The following is an 18,010-nucleotide window of genomic DNA, read 5'->3' as shown; positions in this document are numbered from 1 at the left end:
TCAGTTACCTAAATTCCCATCAACGAAATTATCTTTAATGACTTATCGATATCTTAAGAGTGATCAATCTACTTTCATCTAGAATCCAAACCAACGTGATACCGAAGGATTAACTTTGAGGCTATTAGTTAGAAAGTCAAAAGAAAATCTTTATTGATTTTAAAATCTAGCTTGAATAATAAGAGGACGATCGTGAGAGTGAGGCAAGCTGCCATCAACGGGCATGATTGATGATGAGAGGTCCATTGTCTTTCCTATACCATTACTCAGGAGAATGTTAATATCCTTCCATCGTGTTCTTGCGTACTTATACTCATTTTTTTCATGTAGAATATAACAATCTCATTCTACTCAGATCCCCACCAAAAAAAATCCTTCGTAAAATCTGTTTATTTCTCTATTTTTTTTTTCCTCAACGTCCCATCTCCCACCTTCTTCTCTCTCTCTCTCTCTCTACGTCTGTCACAGAAATTAAGGAATACACTGATAATTTAATTCCGCATAGTCATTAATAAATCGTCTGTATGTACATTTATTAAATTTCCCACCAGCTGATCTGTGATCCTACAAATTTATTGACTGGATCTCCTGCCCCTCTATCCGTCCCCGGCACCATATGGATACGGTGACAATGCAAATGTGTTTGTCAGGGTTTTTTTGTTCGAGCCAAATACGCCAAGTTGGTTCTCATGCTGTCGCGGGGGCAGGAAAATGGCTTTACCCTTCTGTCGACGTATTAGATTTGTCAGATCCATCACTCTTTGCTTGCCATGGGGATGGTTTCCTTCTTTTTTGTGTTTTTTATTTTTATTTTATATTTTTCTGCTTCATCAAAACTATCAAAAATACGCCTTTCCTATTCTTTTCATTGCGACTAAATCGTCCGAGAATCCAAGGAAGGAATTGGGGATTCAAGACAAGGCGTCCGACCCAGATCGTACCTCCCGTTCTTCATTGGCCATCCTCCCCGGATGACCTCACCCGCTCTCCGGGGGAGTCGGTTTCCGGGTGTTCCTAGGATTAATTAACCATGCTCCCATTATTGTTTTTTTCCTATTATAAATAGGTCAGCTTCGAGTGTGTGTATTTGGGTTCTTCTCCTCTTCTTCTCCCTTCCTCGATTGGTCTGCTGCCATTTTCTCGTACTGCCTCCTCTTCGGCTGGACCTGCGCTGCTTGGCTTTCGGGTGCCCTTCGTGCCGAGAGGCTCATGAAGAGGCTTGTAAGTGTGTTTTCCATTGTTCCTTTGTTTATGTGTCGAACGAACGGCCTATCCTGTTCGTTAACATCTTTCGATTATTGGATTTGTGTAAAAATCGGATCTTTTGGTTTCTTCCTTCGTTTTGCCGGCCCAGGTGTTGTCTGCTCTGTTTTTTCTTATGTGACGTGGGTTGTCGAGATTCGACGAAATTAAAGTGTGTGTTTCCCTGATATGCTTCTCATTTGAAGTTTGATTCATCTACCACTTGTTCCCTTTTAAGTGGTGATGTAATCACTGGTTCACATAGACGTGCGCATGGTCGCCCTTCTTTTTAGTTGAGAATCCATTTTTATCATTTATGTTTCTTAATTATTTTTTACTCTTTTACGTATTCTCTGTTGTTGGATGTCACTTTGGACTGAAAGTTGTGTATGATTTGATTTACAAAAGTATTCGGTGCGTCTGTTTAAGGAATTGGAGTAGTGTGATGTGAATCGTGACGTTTGTCATTGTCGCTTCTCAGTTCTGAGATCAATCAGAAAACCTATGGAGTGTTCTGAACACTCCATTGTTGCTCTGAACAATGGAATGGATGAGCTTCCATTGTTCCCATTCCATTTATGCATCACCAGAAAATATCAATCATTTCACCGTCCGTATTACAAGTCCAAAGTGAATGGAGAAATCGTTTGGCCTTCCTCGCTTCCTTCGAATATTGATTTACCTCTCCGTAATTTTTCCAACCAATGCAAGCTTCCATTTTGTTTTTGGCCTTTAGATCGAAACTGAAATTATGTGGTTTTTTCAGTCACCCGGAAGCATACTTTCTGTTGCCAGTGCTAATTATTATCCTCTTCTACTGCTTTTCTTCTGCAGCTAGCTGTGCTTTTACTTTTAGCAGTTGCTGGTGCTCTTGATGGCGATGAAAGGAGTGATGGGTATTGTAAGCACATGAGTCGATCGACACCAAGACCACACAGCGTTGCCATAACGGAGTTTGGGGCAGTGGGAGATGGAGTGACTCTGAATACGGTTGCCTTTCAGAATGCTGTTTTCTATGTCCGGTCATTCGCTGACAAGGGTGGTGCTCAGTTGTATGTTCCTAAAGGGAGATGGCTGACAGGAAGTTTTGATCTAACCAGTCACCTAACTCTGTTCCTCGACAAAGATGCAGTTATAATCGGCAGTCAGGTGTTGATCGCAACACATAGACATCTACTTTTCATGGTTATCCTCCATTTTTGTCTGCATTTGTTGTTTCAAATGCTAGCTTCATGCATATCCTGTCTCAGATTACAATAAGATCTTTTATAATTATATTAGGCATGAATAGTGTACTGCCACACTAACATCAATAATATTATCCATAAATCACCTTTCACAAAACCTTAAAAAGGTATGAAGGCAAGCAATAGAACCAATTATGACAGGGATCATGTTTACTCTACTCCTGTCTATGCCTGGCCTTACATAAAATTCTATGCTGGAACCACTTTCCGTGCATTGGCAGTTGCGGTCCATGATAGCTAAATGCCAGTAATGTTTGTCGCCCCTACCTTCTTTATTTTATGTATGGACCTTAGCACATTTGTATATCATTTCAATTGTGCCTTCCATATTATTATGTGGATGATATTATGCTTCTCTTAACTATAAGGTATCATACATCATATTTTAACACTTTTTGCTATCAAAAACTGGAAATTATAACAGGCCTGGATTTGGAGACAATCAATTACACCGAGTGGAGCCAGTTGCGATTTTCTTAAAATTCATGGAATCATATACATTATGAATTGAAAGTCTCATGTAACTTTATCAATTCCAAAAACTTTAAATTGCTACAGTTTGAAAATTAATAGCTTTTGCCCCTTTTTTTTTTAATTTTAGGATGCATCTCAGTGGCCTCCTGTTGAGCCTTTACCCTCGTATGGTCGAGGGATAGACCTTCCAGGTGAAAGGCATCGCAGTTTGATAAATGGATACAACTTGATTGATGTGGTGATAACAGGTATGTTTTGTTTAACACTTTGGTTGATTGATCTCGTCCCTTGTTTATGATTGCAAGTCCTCATCATTTTGTCTACCATGCTCGAATTGATTTGTGGAACAGGCAATAATGGAGGTATTGATGGGCAGGGTTCTGTTTGGTGGGAGTGGTTTCGTTCCCATACCTTGAACTACAGTCGTCCTCATCTTCTTGAACTTGTGAGTTCTAGTGACATTGTGGTTTCAAACTTAACCTTTTTGAATCCCCCTGCCTGGAGCATTCATCCAGTCTATTCCAGGTGTGTTCTAAAACTATTTGTGTTTAAATTTGTCAAGAAATGTTGAGGATTTGTATGCATCTATGGATATTTACTCTTGTCTGTGATGCAGCAATGTGACGATCCAGAACATAATCATCCATGCTTCATCTGATTCCCCATATACTGATGGTATAGTACCAGGTAAGAATCAAATCTTTGAATCAATGGCCATCTTTCTTTTTTATGGTCTTTTTCCTTGTTTATCAATGCTTATAATACATAGAATTTCTAGAAGAAGTTCAAGTTTAGTTATAAAGATTCATATATATTACTACAGTTTACTGATGGTTTTTAAGCGATTCTCTAGGATTCTACAGTCATTATTTTCTGTTTTATGCTGTGCTAAGGCAAAAAGATCATTATCTTCCTAATCCATTATAATGACATAAAGATATGGGACGCAAGTGTTTGAAATGGTTTGAGCCCAGTGCATGACTTGCTATAGTGTATATAATCTGCATGATTCTACCATTCTAAGGCTCAAGGTATTACAAAATGGAGAAACCTTTTTGCTGCTTCATTCTCCCAAACTCGACTCATCCAGCATAGACTTATTAGTTTATGTGTGCAACAGATGCTCTGATCGAATATTAACTTTCCAGAATCCTTTCTTTTTTCAAGAACCATACATTTTGCTTGATCCTGCATCCTTGTATATTGCTGTGGATTGTCCTTTACTTATAAAATCCTCTGTTAAGTTATTATACTATACCAATTCAAGCTTTTCAATAAGATTCCATTTATCAGCACTGCCGGTCCAAATTTTGAATCTTTATATATGTGTGATTCTCAGTTCTAATCTGACCATACTACATGTTTTCAACCCCTGCTTGAGTTTAACAATGACCTTCTGTGAGTGATCATTCTTTTGTATGATTAAGCCTCTTATAATGCTATAATCGGCAAATTGATTCTGCGTCTGACTCATCTTCTTGCTGCAGATTCATGTTCAAATTTCCACATCGAAGATTGCAGCATCAATGTCGGACATGACGCAATTGTTCTCAAGAGTGGTTGGGACAGCTACGGTATCTCTTTTGGCAAACCTTCTTCGAATATTCAGATCAACAATGTCCATCTGCAGACATCTCTTGGTTCAGCACTTGCTTTTGGCAGTGAGATGTCTGGTGGCATCTCAGACGTGCGTGTGGAGCATCTCTATATCCGCAATTCTCACACTGGCATAAACTTCAAGACCACCCGCGGGCGAGGTGGCTACATTGAAGATATTGTCATATCAGATGTGAAAATGGAAAATGTTCATGAAGCAATTCAGTTCACAGGTTACTGTGGGGCCCATCCTGATGACCAATTTGATCCTGATGTTCTCCCGGTAGTCAAGCGAGTCACCATAAAGGATGTGGTCGGTACCAACATCTCCAACGCCGGAGTATTTTCAGGAATCGATCATGATCCCTTCACTGCCATCTGCCTTGCGAATATCAGTTTGCCTATCACCTCAGACCTCTCTGATCCCTGGACTTGTTCCAATGTCGCTGGATTCTCTGACTCGGTCTTTCCACAGCCATGCTTGGACCTGAGCTTGAATTCTTCTCTGTTCTGCTTCTCCCTTGAAACCTTTGGAGCTATCGCGGAAATCTAGTGATATCTTTTTGCAGTGCGAGTACCATTTGTTCATTCTCCTCTGTACAATCGAAAAACTTGAGCTCATCAATATTTGTGCCAATTCTTTCCAATAAATCCCAACGAAAGTGAATACCTTTTCATCTCTACCATCGATTTAACGCGTACTGTTTGCCATAGTACCCAAGTTGAGGGTTGTTCTGTTCCCAGCAAACAAATATTCCACATCAGAGATGATGGCGTGCTTGCTTGTACAGCTAGATTTCTTCATTCAAAACCTGTAAGAAAAATTTTTGATAGGTGTTGGAATTCAGATGTTTGATTGATATTGTAATTTGTCATTATCCTATTGGTCTTGGTTAGTAGTTTGTATATTTTTATCCTGTGTGTGGGAATCCAGAACGGAAATCAAATCAGCCATGGAATGATTAGTGTATTCCATGTTACTACAATAAAGAAGGGGGGAAAAAAAAGAAAGAAAGGTGCGGTTCCCTCTTCAAAACTGAAGTAACAATACCTTAACACTAACGATTGTTAGTGTCTCCTCTTCGGGCGTTCAGCATGTCTTCACCTCTAAATGTCAGGCTGTCAACTTTCAGCAGCTTTCGATGATGAAGGGTGTTGATCCACAGGTTGTGCTTCCCACATTTTAGGTGGCTTCAAAGTCTATAATACTGCAGGAGAAAGCAACAGATTTTATATAAGCAAAAGACATAACCCAACCAACATGCACGAGATATATTGCATGCATGTCGTAGCCTTGTGCTTCTTTCGGACACTTGGAAAGAGTGACAGACTTCAGAGCTTCCCGAGAGAAGAAACCTTCACCTAGTGATTTCTTAGAGCGCAGCATATGTTCAGAATAGAACACTCTCAGTCCTCCTACATCTGAAGTTTTTCTTCTATGACCATTAGATCTCGTCATCTCACTCGGGATGCTTATCCTATTAATGTTGTTGGATGCGTGATTTTAATGGTAGTCAGAAAAAGAAATCCAAATAAAACATCACTGGATGCTTGTTCCATGGACAGTCTACTACGACGGTTCCAAGTGGTGGGATGCTCCACGTTAAGACGCTTGCCAAATGACTTTTTTTTTTTTTTCAGTCGATTTCGGGCTGTGATAGCTTCTGGTATTTGCTGCATTCAGGCTGCAGAGTTCGATAGCCAGAGAGAGGCTGCATGCATGCATGCATGCATGGGCCATTCTCTAATAGCATATGCGCTATGTCAATCTTTTACGTACTTTGCGCACCATACACACACACACACACACACACGCCGTATGTTTCGCACTCCAAAATGATATTTTAATTTTCAGTCCATTCCAATGGGATGAAAAATGATTCGACATAAAGTCAAATATCATGAAGGCTTGGTGATCTTGATCGTCCACCACCCAACACAAACATTCACAAGACTAGGAGAGGAGAGGTCTCTCTCACAATAATAATATCAACAACAACAATAAAAGACAATGAAGAAAAATAGACAGAAGAAAAGTTACTATATGCACCACATCTTGTTTTCATTTTCTTCTTCTCTCTAACCTTTTTCTGGTTCCTCATCCATCCCTTCACTTCTTGTTCGGAGTGCACGCAAGGCAAATGAACTGATTGGCCAATGGATCCAACCCCTTCAACGGATAGATAGATAGATAGATAGATAGATAGAAAGAAAGACTAGCCTTGTGCATAGACCGAGATGACCACCGTGTAGACAGACATGACCAGCTGGAGTTAGCAGCTACCGACGAACATGAGTGAAGAGCTCTCAATCTCTCCTGCCATTAATATCAAGAGAAAAACCAGGAAATCTCCAGCCATGCATTCTACCATCAGTCTACTTTCTGCTTCCCGTTTTTGCATTGGGCCTTCGTTTCCCATCGATGCCACCTGAGATTGGCTGTCTAGTGGAGCGGCTCACTGTTTGGCCAGGCGCATTCGATATTTTCCTCGATGGAGATGGCAAGTGGCTGCGACTTGCTGACCTGTATTCACAGCCGATGAAAGGATTACAAACATTTTATCAAGTGCTCACAGTGAAAAGGATCGAGAAGCCAAATCTTGCTTATGATCACGGCCATGTACTGTTGAAGTACATTCAGTTCACTACTACTCTTCGGTGATAACAGAAAATAATATATTTATGCAATGGTAGATAGCTAGGCAACTTTTGTTGTTCAGTTAGAGCAAGAACCAAGACCTAACATAGGATGCACTTTAATCTTACTACTGCAGGGGTGGTTTGCTGCTTTAAAAGTCATATGACGTGCTCTACCTTGTGCTCTAATGCAAGTTGTTTGATATCGATAGTGTGTGACTCACAAATTAGACGATCTATTCTAGCATAAAAATAAAGATCGTGTTCTACCGGTAGTGCTCAAATTCGTAGCAACTGAATTACCTTACGTCGGAGCTCTTCACTGAACCTGACTGAGGCCGCTTGATCCTATCGACTGCATTGCTACTTTTTGGGAGATTGGACTGCGATAGCACATCTTGCTCTGAAGATTCACTTGTTGCAAAATCCAAATCATCCAAGTCCTCAGTTGCTATACAATTAGCCCGACTTCTGTGCTGATCCCCGAAGGCTCTCACATCAGGAATATATCCCTGGTAAAATGAATCTGGCACATGTGGGTTATCTCCTTCCCAGGCACTCAGGGCATCTTCGTTCTGGATGACATCCTCACCCGTTTCTTTGCTTCCAAACTTCAGAAGTTTGGGATATCTTTCTGGCCAAGAAGAAGAATCTGACGCTGTCAAAAGGTCTTGGAGATCCATATCTGCTCGCTCCTGCATGAGTGCTGAACAGCTCCGCACCTGAAGTGTCAAGAAACAACCCAGAATTAAAGCATCAGATCCAAGAGCTCTCAATGGAAACATCTTTGTCACCATGCATTGAGATGAGATGAGAGAGAGAGAGAGAGAGAATATTTGGAAGAGATCCTAATCATAATAAGACCCTTGATGACATATGTGGCCATGTACTAATCATAATCAGACCCTTGATTACATATGTGGCTATGTAATTTCTTTCGAGCAAAAGCTAACATTCCTGATCCAGAAGCTTTAAATTCATAACCAGATATGTTAAAAGTCGAAAATTCAATGTCCCAGCAAATGCCTATAATTCTATAGGCTTACAGTTGCTACATATGTGAATTTTGACACAGCATTTTATTCTACCAAATATCAAGTCTTCCAGGCAAATCTAAATATTTGCATATTCAGGACAAAAGACACAACAATCTTCCACACTAGAATAAATATACCTCTATGTTTCCAAAATCCTCCATCGTCTGCATATGGTTTGGATGTGCAGGAGATGTTGCACCAGATTTCATCCCGTATATATCAGGGCTAGACATTGCACTACGCAAGTGCTCACTTTCTTTCTTAGCTAATGCTGCTTTAAGGCTAGCTACCTAAGCAGAATGAAACAAAGGCATAAGATTAGGATAACCAGGGAGCGGGAGCAAATTAACAAAAAAAATCATATGTTAGAAATTGATCTGCAACTCAAGAATGAAAAGGAAATACCTGCAGCCTGAGCTCCTTGACTTCCCCGTTATCTTTGTTTACCTGAGCTGCACCAAGCTCGATCATTGCAACCCGTTCAGCAAACTTGAGTGTGCTTAGTGTCTCACTTACTGCATCAACCTCAGGGCTTATGTGGACAAACATCAATGTTTTAGCTTGCCCTCCTGAGAAAACCAAAATAGCATATGATGACTCCAGAAGAATGAGTTACATGTAGAACTTAGAAAATCACATTTAGGTATTACCTAGAGAATCTTGAAGTAGTTGTGTAAGTTTGCTATTCCTATAAGGAATATGTGAACTCTTCTGAGCAAGGGCAGATATCACATCTCCTAAAGCTGCTAGTGATTTGTTAATATGCTGTGCTTCTTTTAGCCTGTCTCCTTTAACTTCAGATTTATTAACTCTCTCACTACCTGCCAGATCAACTAAATGCATACATCCTCTAACAACAACCCCAGATGCCAACTCTCTTCCTTGAACATGAATTGTCAAGCAACTGTAAACCAAAAAATCCATTGGTCAAACACTGTGAAAGTCAAAGCAAATTCCTTCACAAGTATGACCAGACCTGTGAGAGCGACTGCTACGGTCATTCATGGAGGTTGCACTAACAGCACGATTTTTTTGACCAATATCCATTAGCTCAATAACCTCAGTTGTTGATGTGACAGGAACCGAGTTTGCATCAGGCACAGCAAATCCTGTCTGAGAACTATTACGGATATCTAATGTATCAACATGTAAAGGTTTATGTGGACAGAATGGAAAAAAGTTCTATAAAAATAGCTAACATTTAGTCCATAGAAAATAGGTTGGCAATTCTAAGGCGTAAAAAGTATAGATAATCATGAATAAACAACAAACAAAAGATGAAGTATTACAAAAACAAGATCTTATAAAAGGATATCTTTTGTGAGGGCCGTCACTAGCAAGGAGATCTCTTACTTGCTCGTTGTATATCTCAATCATCTGAACAGAAATTTCATAACAAAATGTGTCTTTTCTCTCCTTTGAGATATGGAACAAGTCATTTAATGCCCTATAGTTCACTCCAAAACTCTGTTCCGTAAGTACCTTAGGTCCACTCTGGATGAAAAATTAAGTTCGAACGGACAAATGACAGTGAGCTAAACTGAAGTATTTCAAGATAAATATTCATATCAATGTCATTACCATTGTATACGTTTTTCCTGCTCCAGTTTGTCCATATGCAAAGATGCAAACGTTGTAACCATCAAGAACAGAACGGATCAAAGGTTGTGTGTCAGAAAAAACCTCCTCTGCATTAATTTAAAGGGGTTAATTCAGTGGTTTGCATTAGAAAATTCTAAATGAAACTGAATATAGAGCATCAAAAACCTTGAGTAGCAAATGGGCCAAATACTTTGTTGAAGGTAAAAGATTTATGCCCTTCTTTCCCATATTTTGGAGGGGTAAGAATTGTAATACTTCCATCATCAATATGACCAACAGTGCTCAGATTAGACTGCCCAGGCAAGAAAGGCCTGACACGGCAATACACCCTAATGTTCCCTATACAAAAGAAATTAGTAGAAGCATTAGGTTTGCACCATCTAATAATTAATCTTAGGATCCAGCTATAATATTACCTTTAAGATCCTGCACTTGATTGTATAACTTTCTATTTTCCTCGAGTATTTTATGATATCCTTGAACTGCATGAGCTAGGATCCTCATATGCTTCCCTAAAAACGATGAAAACAAGGGCCTTCAAGGTACATATAACAGTTCTGATCTTCAATTCCAACTGATCAGTTAATTATCTTACCGAGATTACTTAATTCCTCAGAGTATTGAGTTTTCATCAATTCTATACCAGCTCTAGTGGTTACAAGTGCATCTTTCAGTTCCTACATAGGACGTCAACCATCAATGTGGATTGATGAACTCAACCATAATGCATCCTTCAAACAAAATGACCGCTATAGAGCATACCAGAATTTCTGTTTTTTGTCTATCAAAAAGTAGGCCTTGCTTTAGGAGCTTGGTACTTGATGTGTGTCCATCAAAAAGTAGGCCTTGCTTTAGGAGCTTGGTATTTGATGTCTCTCCATCCTTCAAGCTTATACTAAAACTCTCATCTTTTAAACTTGGAGAAGTGCTCTCTGCCTTCACCATCTAAATCATAGAAAAACAATTAGAAAGGCACATGAATTTATCACGAGGTACTGAAGTCTAATAAATCACAAATCATAAATGAATTTTTTGTAACACACACAACCAGCAATATATTTGGTCTAATGAATACCACAATTAGTTTGATAATTATGACTTTGTTGGATTTTTCCCTGTACGAAATAGGACAAGGTACCTCTATTTCACAACAACTGGATGAAGTCTCTGGTAAATTGTTTTCTTCAGATAAGGATATTGTTCCATCAGTTTGATCCTTTGCAGTTGTTGTAACCTAACAAGATTAGTAATACCAATTGAAGTTATTCCAAGAATCTACCAGCGGCAAAAAATAAAATTTATTATCATATATTGAGTTGAGGAAGAAAATCAAGCAGGTTTCGGGAGAAGATGCTGCACAATCATTTTGAAGATAAAGTCAGTGAAGAGAAAATAAGTAATACTCATTAAGTATAAAGATAAAAAGAAGAGAAGCACTCTTGTTCAGATAAACAAAGCAGTATGTGAATGACCAAAGTACAAGGGTCTACCAGATCATTTTGGCTTGCAATCCGACACTCGAATTCTTGCATTACTTTGCTTAACATTGACTCTACAAGCTGGGAACAAGGAAAACAATTTTCACCTCATATCCACTATGTACTGTTAATATTTGTAATGAATTAACTTACCGATGGAACTTCTTCGGGCTTCTTATTTGACAGAATGGTGCGCACAAGCATATTCAGAGAATGTGATGTCTGTGAACCATATCACGCATGTTTTTAGTTAATGCAGGATCACTCAATTCATTGTATAAATTGTGACCTTCAGCTTACCAACCATTTCAGTGGATTCTAATGAAAAATCAATGCTCAAGTTCTCTTCCACCGATACACTGTCCTGGATTTTGTCAGCTGATTGATTTCTTGCAAGGGAATTCATGAAAGGTTCAAAGTTTCTCCTTGCAAAATGTTTACCACAGCTTGAAGGTTTCAAAACCCCACCATACTTGCAGGAACCATTTCTGCCTCCTTCTTTATGCTCACCATAGGATTTAAGAGCTAAAACAGAGTTCACGACCCGAGAGCCTTTACCACCCTGTACTCCAGCCAAGATAAGAAATAAAAAATTAAAAAGAAGGCATGCACGCTAAGGACGATCAAATCGAATGGGCAACGTTATAGAAGAAGAAGTGATTATGGAAAGGAACATGTAAAAGAATAATTAGTTATAAAACTTAGAAATTTAAGATTTTTAACTTGTAATTCAAATTTTAAAATAAGGAAGAACAAGAGAAAAGCTAATTAGCCCAAGAAAAAGCCACACTCGTTCTAGATCGGACGCCTCAAATGTTGGGAGACCCAACTCTTCCAGGGCATCAAGGAAGTTCCTCAAATTCTCGAAGTACTGATATGCTGACAGAGCAGCACCATCTGGAAGGAGAGTTGGATCCACAGGAGCTTCTACCACCTGGAAATGATATGATTCGGGGAGGGATCACGTCATTAGACAAAGGAAGAAACAAAGAATCCACTGCGCGCCTCCCAGAAAAGCTAACCTTGGGCACAGCACCAGGTTGAACTTTGTTGAGTGCATTGCAAAGAACAATCCCGTTTCTCAGCCCAAGCCGGAATTCCTCCTCAGTAGGCTCTTCTGGCAAATCTCTCGCACCAACAACCCCAACCATCCTCCTCAGCCATCCGGCTGCCTCGTACCGTCTCGTTGCTGCAATAGCAAATAGATAAATAAAAACTCTATTCATGATTTCACGGAACCTGATCGAGATAGGTGATCTTTTCCGGGGGGGGGAAGTATATAAAAAAAAATCAATAAAAAAATCTGCTTAATATGATTGTTTGGATGAATCAAAAGCAAAAGTATGTTCATCTCTGAGACAAGTCCAGCAAAAATACTCAGCAATTGCTTCATTGTATTCGTATTTTTCGAAAGAAAAGGAGCATCTGCGCGGAAGAACAAAATTTGATGATAAAGAAACTCCAAAACAGTGTGGGTGAAGGAAAGGCGATCATAAGCATTTGGTAGCTCTCTCATTGATCTGAAACCATTTGAAGTTCATCAAAAACGAAAAAAGAAACCTTGTTCGATCGGCATGCCTTAGAAGACATGTAAAAGACTGAAATGATAAGCTGAATCACCTGCTTCCTCCTCCTTCCTAGAGGCCAGGTCGATGTCGCTCATCATCGTCCCATGCTGCTTCAGCACGTCCTCCACCACCGATAACGAAAGAAACCCCTCCGACGCCATTTCCTCGGGCAACGGACGCACCAAGCAGACGTTCCAAGCGCCCCAATCCAAGAACAGAAAGCCCAGGCCCCAACAGTTGCAAATTCACCAAGTATCCACGGATGTTAGAAGACGCGGCGTCTCCCTTCAGGCTGCCCTCCTCCGCCTCGAGGAGGGAAAAGGTAGAAGAGGAGGAGAAGGGAGATAGGTTTGCGCCCCTTCTCTCTCTGTCTCCGTCTCGTTCTCTTTCCGAGCCTCTCTCAGTTCGTGGCTTGGATGAAAAGGAAAGGGAGGGACAGGGTGTGGGGGTGTATTAATAGCGGAAAGGGGCGGAGGAGGAGGAGGTATGAATTATAGCTTTGAGGTGTAATTATGCATCTTTCCTTAATGTTTTCCAATTACGACCGTTTTGTGCTTAAGTTTGTATGTGCCACATAGCAGCGGATGACCAAATCCTATTTGAATTGGTTTGCTATTTTTCAGTTGGCAACCTGTAATAGTTGAACCTGTATGTATCAGAATTCATGCTCTCGCTTTTGATCGGAATATATATATACCATGGCACATGGAACGTACTTGTGAGTTGTTAATTTATAGATTATCCTCAATAGTTAACTATGATTAATATTTTAATTTTTATATTTTTAGAAATAGTATTTGGGTTCCTATAATTACGAAGGTAAAATATTTAACCATAATTCTTCTTACATCGTTAACATCGATCGAAAAAAAATCGTACATATAAAAAAATATGAATAGAAAAGATAAAAATATAATTTCATTATCCTTCCAAACTGCTCACCCTTAATATATAATGCCTTCCTGCTCGCTTGTCGCACTTACTCGCTCATTACTTGTCCGCTGCACTTCCTCACTTGCCGCACCTGCTCACCTGTTGCTCGCCCATCGCTCACCCACCGCACTTGCTCACTTGTCGCTCGCTTACTTCTTGTCCATCGCACTTGCTTAGCGACGAATGAGCAAGTGTGGCGAGCGAGAGGCGGGTGAGCGGGTGCGACGGGTGAGTAAGTGTGATAGGTGAGATGTGGGCGAGCGACGAGCGAGCAAGTGCGGTGGGCGAGCGATAAGCAACACGTGCGATAGGCTGTGTGCAAGCAGTTCGGAAAGAGGAGAAGAGGAAATCAATAAAAATTATATAAAATTAATAATTTAAAAGTTATTTAAATTATATTTTTATCCTTTTCATTCGTAATTTTTTTTTTCATGTGACAACACGTTTTATTTTTTCTGTCAATAAAATAGAATTGAGGTTAAATGTTTCACCTTTATAAGTATTATAAAGAGTCCAATATTATTTTTTAAAGTACAAGGATCGAAATGCTAATCATAATTAACCATAGGAGGTAATATGTAATTATCCTCTCTTGCATGGTATGTTTCTAGACAACATTTATGGTTAAGAAATTCTATCAAAGAAGGGAAATTTATCATGAGATTGAAGGCGTTACTACCATACATATGTTTCATGATACATCGAATTGAACACGGCCATTTTTTCTGCTTTTCAACCTTTTATCATACATTAAATCTAAATCGGAGTATTTCCTCGGACAATAGATATTTTCGGTCAACTGGCTTCATAGAGAGGTAAGAGTTGGTACAACGTTAGCAAGCCTCTATCGACATGTCCACATAAACACAGCCATTTAATCTATCTTTTTTGGCATTTTCTTCCATGTTTTCACAGAGAAATTATGAATGGTGAGGTCTTTCTCTCTCTAAAGCTATAATTCTTATTTAAGAAGTGGTTCCAACTTGTTATTACATTGAAGTCAATTCGGCTTGGTTTAACATTGAAAGTACAAGTCCTTTCTTGAGAGTTGACACAAAGGACTGTTGTATAGAACTGGCCTACGGCACGAGCATAAAGAGCTTCTCGTGTGTGGAGGGGGCGAGCTGGTCTTAGGAAGATGATCTGCCTTGGCTGTGGGAGTTCTCGCAATGTCTCTTCAGCTACGTCGAGGATCCTGTATTACAAGTCATCGTCAGGGGAGGTTTCGGTGTGGTCCCTTCGATGCTTAAGTCAGAGAGATAGGAAAAGAATAAGTTAACTATATTCAGAAGAGTGTGGTATTCACCCGTCTACCTATATTTAACCTAAGGTTAGGTTTTTATACTTGGGTGCCTAGTAACAAGGATAAGGATGGGTGAGGATCCCCCCTGTCCTACTCGTTAGGTGCCATTATTGGAGGCAGTATTACAGGTGTCCTGCAACCCAATCACGTGAGTGATAGAATATGTGATACGTTGCATAATCTCTTTTGGTTATTATGATTATGATATTTTCTTACTTTATATTGAATTATATATATATTAATATCTTTCGATCTGTGCAATGACAATTGGATCATAATTAGATCATAATAATGAGATCAATTTGTCTTTAAACACATACTATAAATATTTTCGGTCATAGGTTACTCGAGAGGGACATTGAGATAACCGGATAAACTAATGTGTCATATGCCCGTCTATATGATGGAGAAAGCTAGTCTCATAACTGCTTGTGTAGAGACACTAGAGATATAGTACAGGTGCTCATTGGAGAATGAGTTCACTGAATGATCCGCTTACGAAATGCTAGTTGGTTAATGCTATCTCATCATCAGATAGCAATTTCGTAATTTCAGTTGTGTATCTGGTCCTTAGACTTGAAATACCAAGAATGCATTGTATGAGTACTTTATTCTTTGATATCAAACTTATAAGTCTGAAGCTTCTAGATATAATACAAACGATCATTGGGAATGACAATCAACCTTACGAAGGTAATTATGTGTCAATAGAAGATCTTCTACTCTCGGTATCATGAGAGGAATATCTTGTGTATTCTCACTCAAGCGAATCCTCGGTTAGGGTCAATCAGATCATGATGAATCTGATAAACGTGAGATTCGGATTGAGAGAGGAGTTCTCTAGGAGAATTTGATTAGAGTGAGATTCAGATAGATTCTATATAGGCCTGATAGTACTATGTATGATATATGATTTTTGAGATATTAGATGGATGAAGTACTATATGTACACAATAATTGAGGGCAGATAGGTCCAAAGGATTAGATCCCCTTATATCGTTTGAGAACTATGGCGTAGTGGCCTAGTATGCCCATAGTCGATGAATTAAATAAATTATTATGAGAATAATAATTAATTGAGTCAGAAGAAATTTTGAGTCAAAAGAGGTTCTAACAGGTGTAACTCACGACAAATTCAGTATTGAGCTTAGAGGGTCACACACATATGGTGGACAACGCGACGAATAGATGATTACATATAAGATATCCAATAAGTCATTATTTTAATGGATCTAATAGAGCTTAGAATGGTTATTGGATAGGGATCCAATATTCATTAACCTAAGGATAATTTGATGGAAATCTAATACCCATTAAGGTATAATCCATTATGGTAAGTAAAGGGGCTCTTTATAAATAGGAGTTGAGACTCAAAGGGTCATAGGTTGGACCCCTATAGTCGCCACCCTCATCATCTCCTCCTCCCTTCTTCATCCATTCGACTACCCCCTCTATAGTGCGAGAGGACAATAGGAGGAATCGATCCCTCCTTGTAAGTTGTTGTATGGTGGTGTGCGATTATGAGGAAAGAATGCGTTATGCAAAGAGGTGCATCATTATTGTGTCCATCATGTGGATCACCGCCAGAGAAGAGTTTGTGAGAGCTCCTTCATCTATATACTAATATGATCTTATGGGATATATGAGTTCCCCTAGATGAGAACATCTCACACCCTTTATGTAGTTTTTAGTTTCTTGAGTTTTACGCTTTCGATCTTTACATGATAATTCGATAAATCCGTTTTGGGAAACCAGTTTTATTTTTATTTTTCATATGATGCTGCTTAAGGTTTTTCAACAGTGGTATCAAAGCCAGGTTGCTCGTGCAATGATCGATTATTGACTACATGTTGTGTAGAATCGATTTTCTTGTAAATAAGTTGTGTTTTCGCCGATTTAAGATTAGAACAGCAAAGTTTTTGGTGTATGAAGTGTTCTGTCACCCAAAAACTTATTAACATTAGATATGATAAGGAAAGCCTTGGCCGAGGGTTGCTTGTAGCCTTGGTGGCCAGGAGGACTCCTGGCCGCAAGGGCAACCCTAGCGACTAGGGTTTCCCAACCAACCAAATGTGATAGGTGGCCAGGGTTTCCTGGCCGCCAAGGGCACCTTGTGACATGGATTAGCTAGGGTTTCCCAAATTGGATTAAGGGTTAATCCAAGTCTAATTGATTAAGAGTTAATCCAAAATTAATTAAAGAATTTAATTGATTCTACCTAGTTAGTCTGTATAAACATGATGTGTCTTGTAGATAGATGATCATGGACCATATACGATGTGTGTGTATATATGTGATTATTATTGAGGCCTACGAGCCTCCCTCTCTCTCTCATTAATTAATCCGATATATATTTATATCTCTCTTAGAGTTGTACCTCCTCTTGATGAGATCAAGATTTCTCTTATATATGATATGTATATGTTTGGGCCTACGAGCCTTTAATTGAGTTATAAATGCATGAGAAAGCACAACGGTAAGGTAGAGGTGATGGGGAACGATGAGGATGAGACGGATGATCACTTGATATGAAGATGCGTCGAGACACATATAGAGATTTTGTGAGTGATCATGCCTTTTGGCTTAGGCCTAATCATACTAGGTTCTAGTGTGGATGTTTATATCTGATATATATATTTATTTCTACATATTATATATATATATATATATATATGTGCGTGACACATCATATTTAACTACGAGACTAAATTAAATAAAAAATACCTCCAACAATAATATTAAGTCAATAAACACAAGGCAATGAGATTGACCCATATGGCCTTCCGTCATTATATGTGGAAATCATTTTTTGACATGGACTGAGTTAGTTGAGTCCCTCGAGACTCACCTATATTGGGATTTGAGATCTTGCCTATAACATGGAGATATCACT

The 18,010-nt window shown here is 39.2% G+C and overlaps 2 protein-coding genes across 2 annotated transcripts; one reads left to right on the top strand and one right to left on the bottom strand.

The window, feature by feature from the left end:
• Nucleotides 1-639: 639 nt before the first annotated feature.
• Nucleotides 640-5,524, top strand: LOC135638548 (probable polygalacturonase). The gene is made up of 6 exons (XM_065151699.1): nucleotides 640-1,221; nucleotides 2,077-2,391; nucleotides 3,091-3,211; nucleotides 3,314-3,488; nucleotides 3,580-3,650; nucleotides 4,451-5,524. Exons 1-6 carry the CDS (start codon nucleotides 1,210-1,212, stop codon nucleotides 5,110-5,112), a joined length of 1,356 nt encoding a protein of 451 aa, XP_065007771.1. The 5' UTR covers nucleotides 640-1,209; the 3' UTR covers nucleotides 5,113-5,524.
• Nucleotides 5,525-6,396: 872 nt separating this feature from the next.
• On the bottom strand, nucleotides 6,397-13,307 carry LOC135638083 (kinesin-like protein KIN-14P). The gene is made up of 19 exons (XM_065151033.1): nucleotides 12,934-13,307; nucleotides 12,336-12,502; nucleotides 12,104-12,247; nucleotides 11,618-11,875; nucleotides 11,467-11,535; nucleotides 11,326-11,394; nucleotides 10,974-11,069; nucleotides 10,598-10,780; nucleotides 10,431-10,512; nucleotides 10,252-10,347; nucleotides 10,001-10,174; nucleotides 9,815-9,921; nucleotides 9,549-9,727; nucleotides 9,210-9,371; nucleotides 8,884-9,137; nucleotides 8,639-8,802; nucleotides 8,371-8,523; nucleotides 7,500-7,918; nucleotides 6,397-7,083 (listed from the first exon to the last, which is right to left on the bottom strand). The coding sequence occupies exons 1-19, from the start codon at nucleotides 13,040-13,042 to the stop codon at nucleotides 6,936-6,938; spliced, it is 3,033 nt and encodes a 1,010-aa protein (XP_065007105.1). The 5' UTR covers nucleotides 13,043-13,307; the 3' UTR covers nucleotides 6,397-6,935.
• Between the last annotated feature and the right edge of the window lie 4,703 nt (nucleotides 13,308-18,010).

This window comes from Musa acuminata, chromosome BXJ3-5, assembly GCF_036884655.1.
Source record: "Musa acuminata AAA Group cultivar baxijiao chromosome BXJ3-5, Cavendish_Baxijiao_AAA, whole genome shotgun sequence".
Taxonomy (NCBI): Eukaryota; Viridiplantae; Streptophyta; class Magnoliopsida; order Zingiberales; family Musaceae; genus Musa; species Musa acuminata.
The sequence above is the reverse complement of the archived record's forward strand: the minus strand, read 5'-3'. Positions and strand labels throughout refer to the sequence as shown.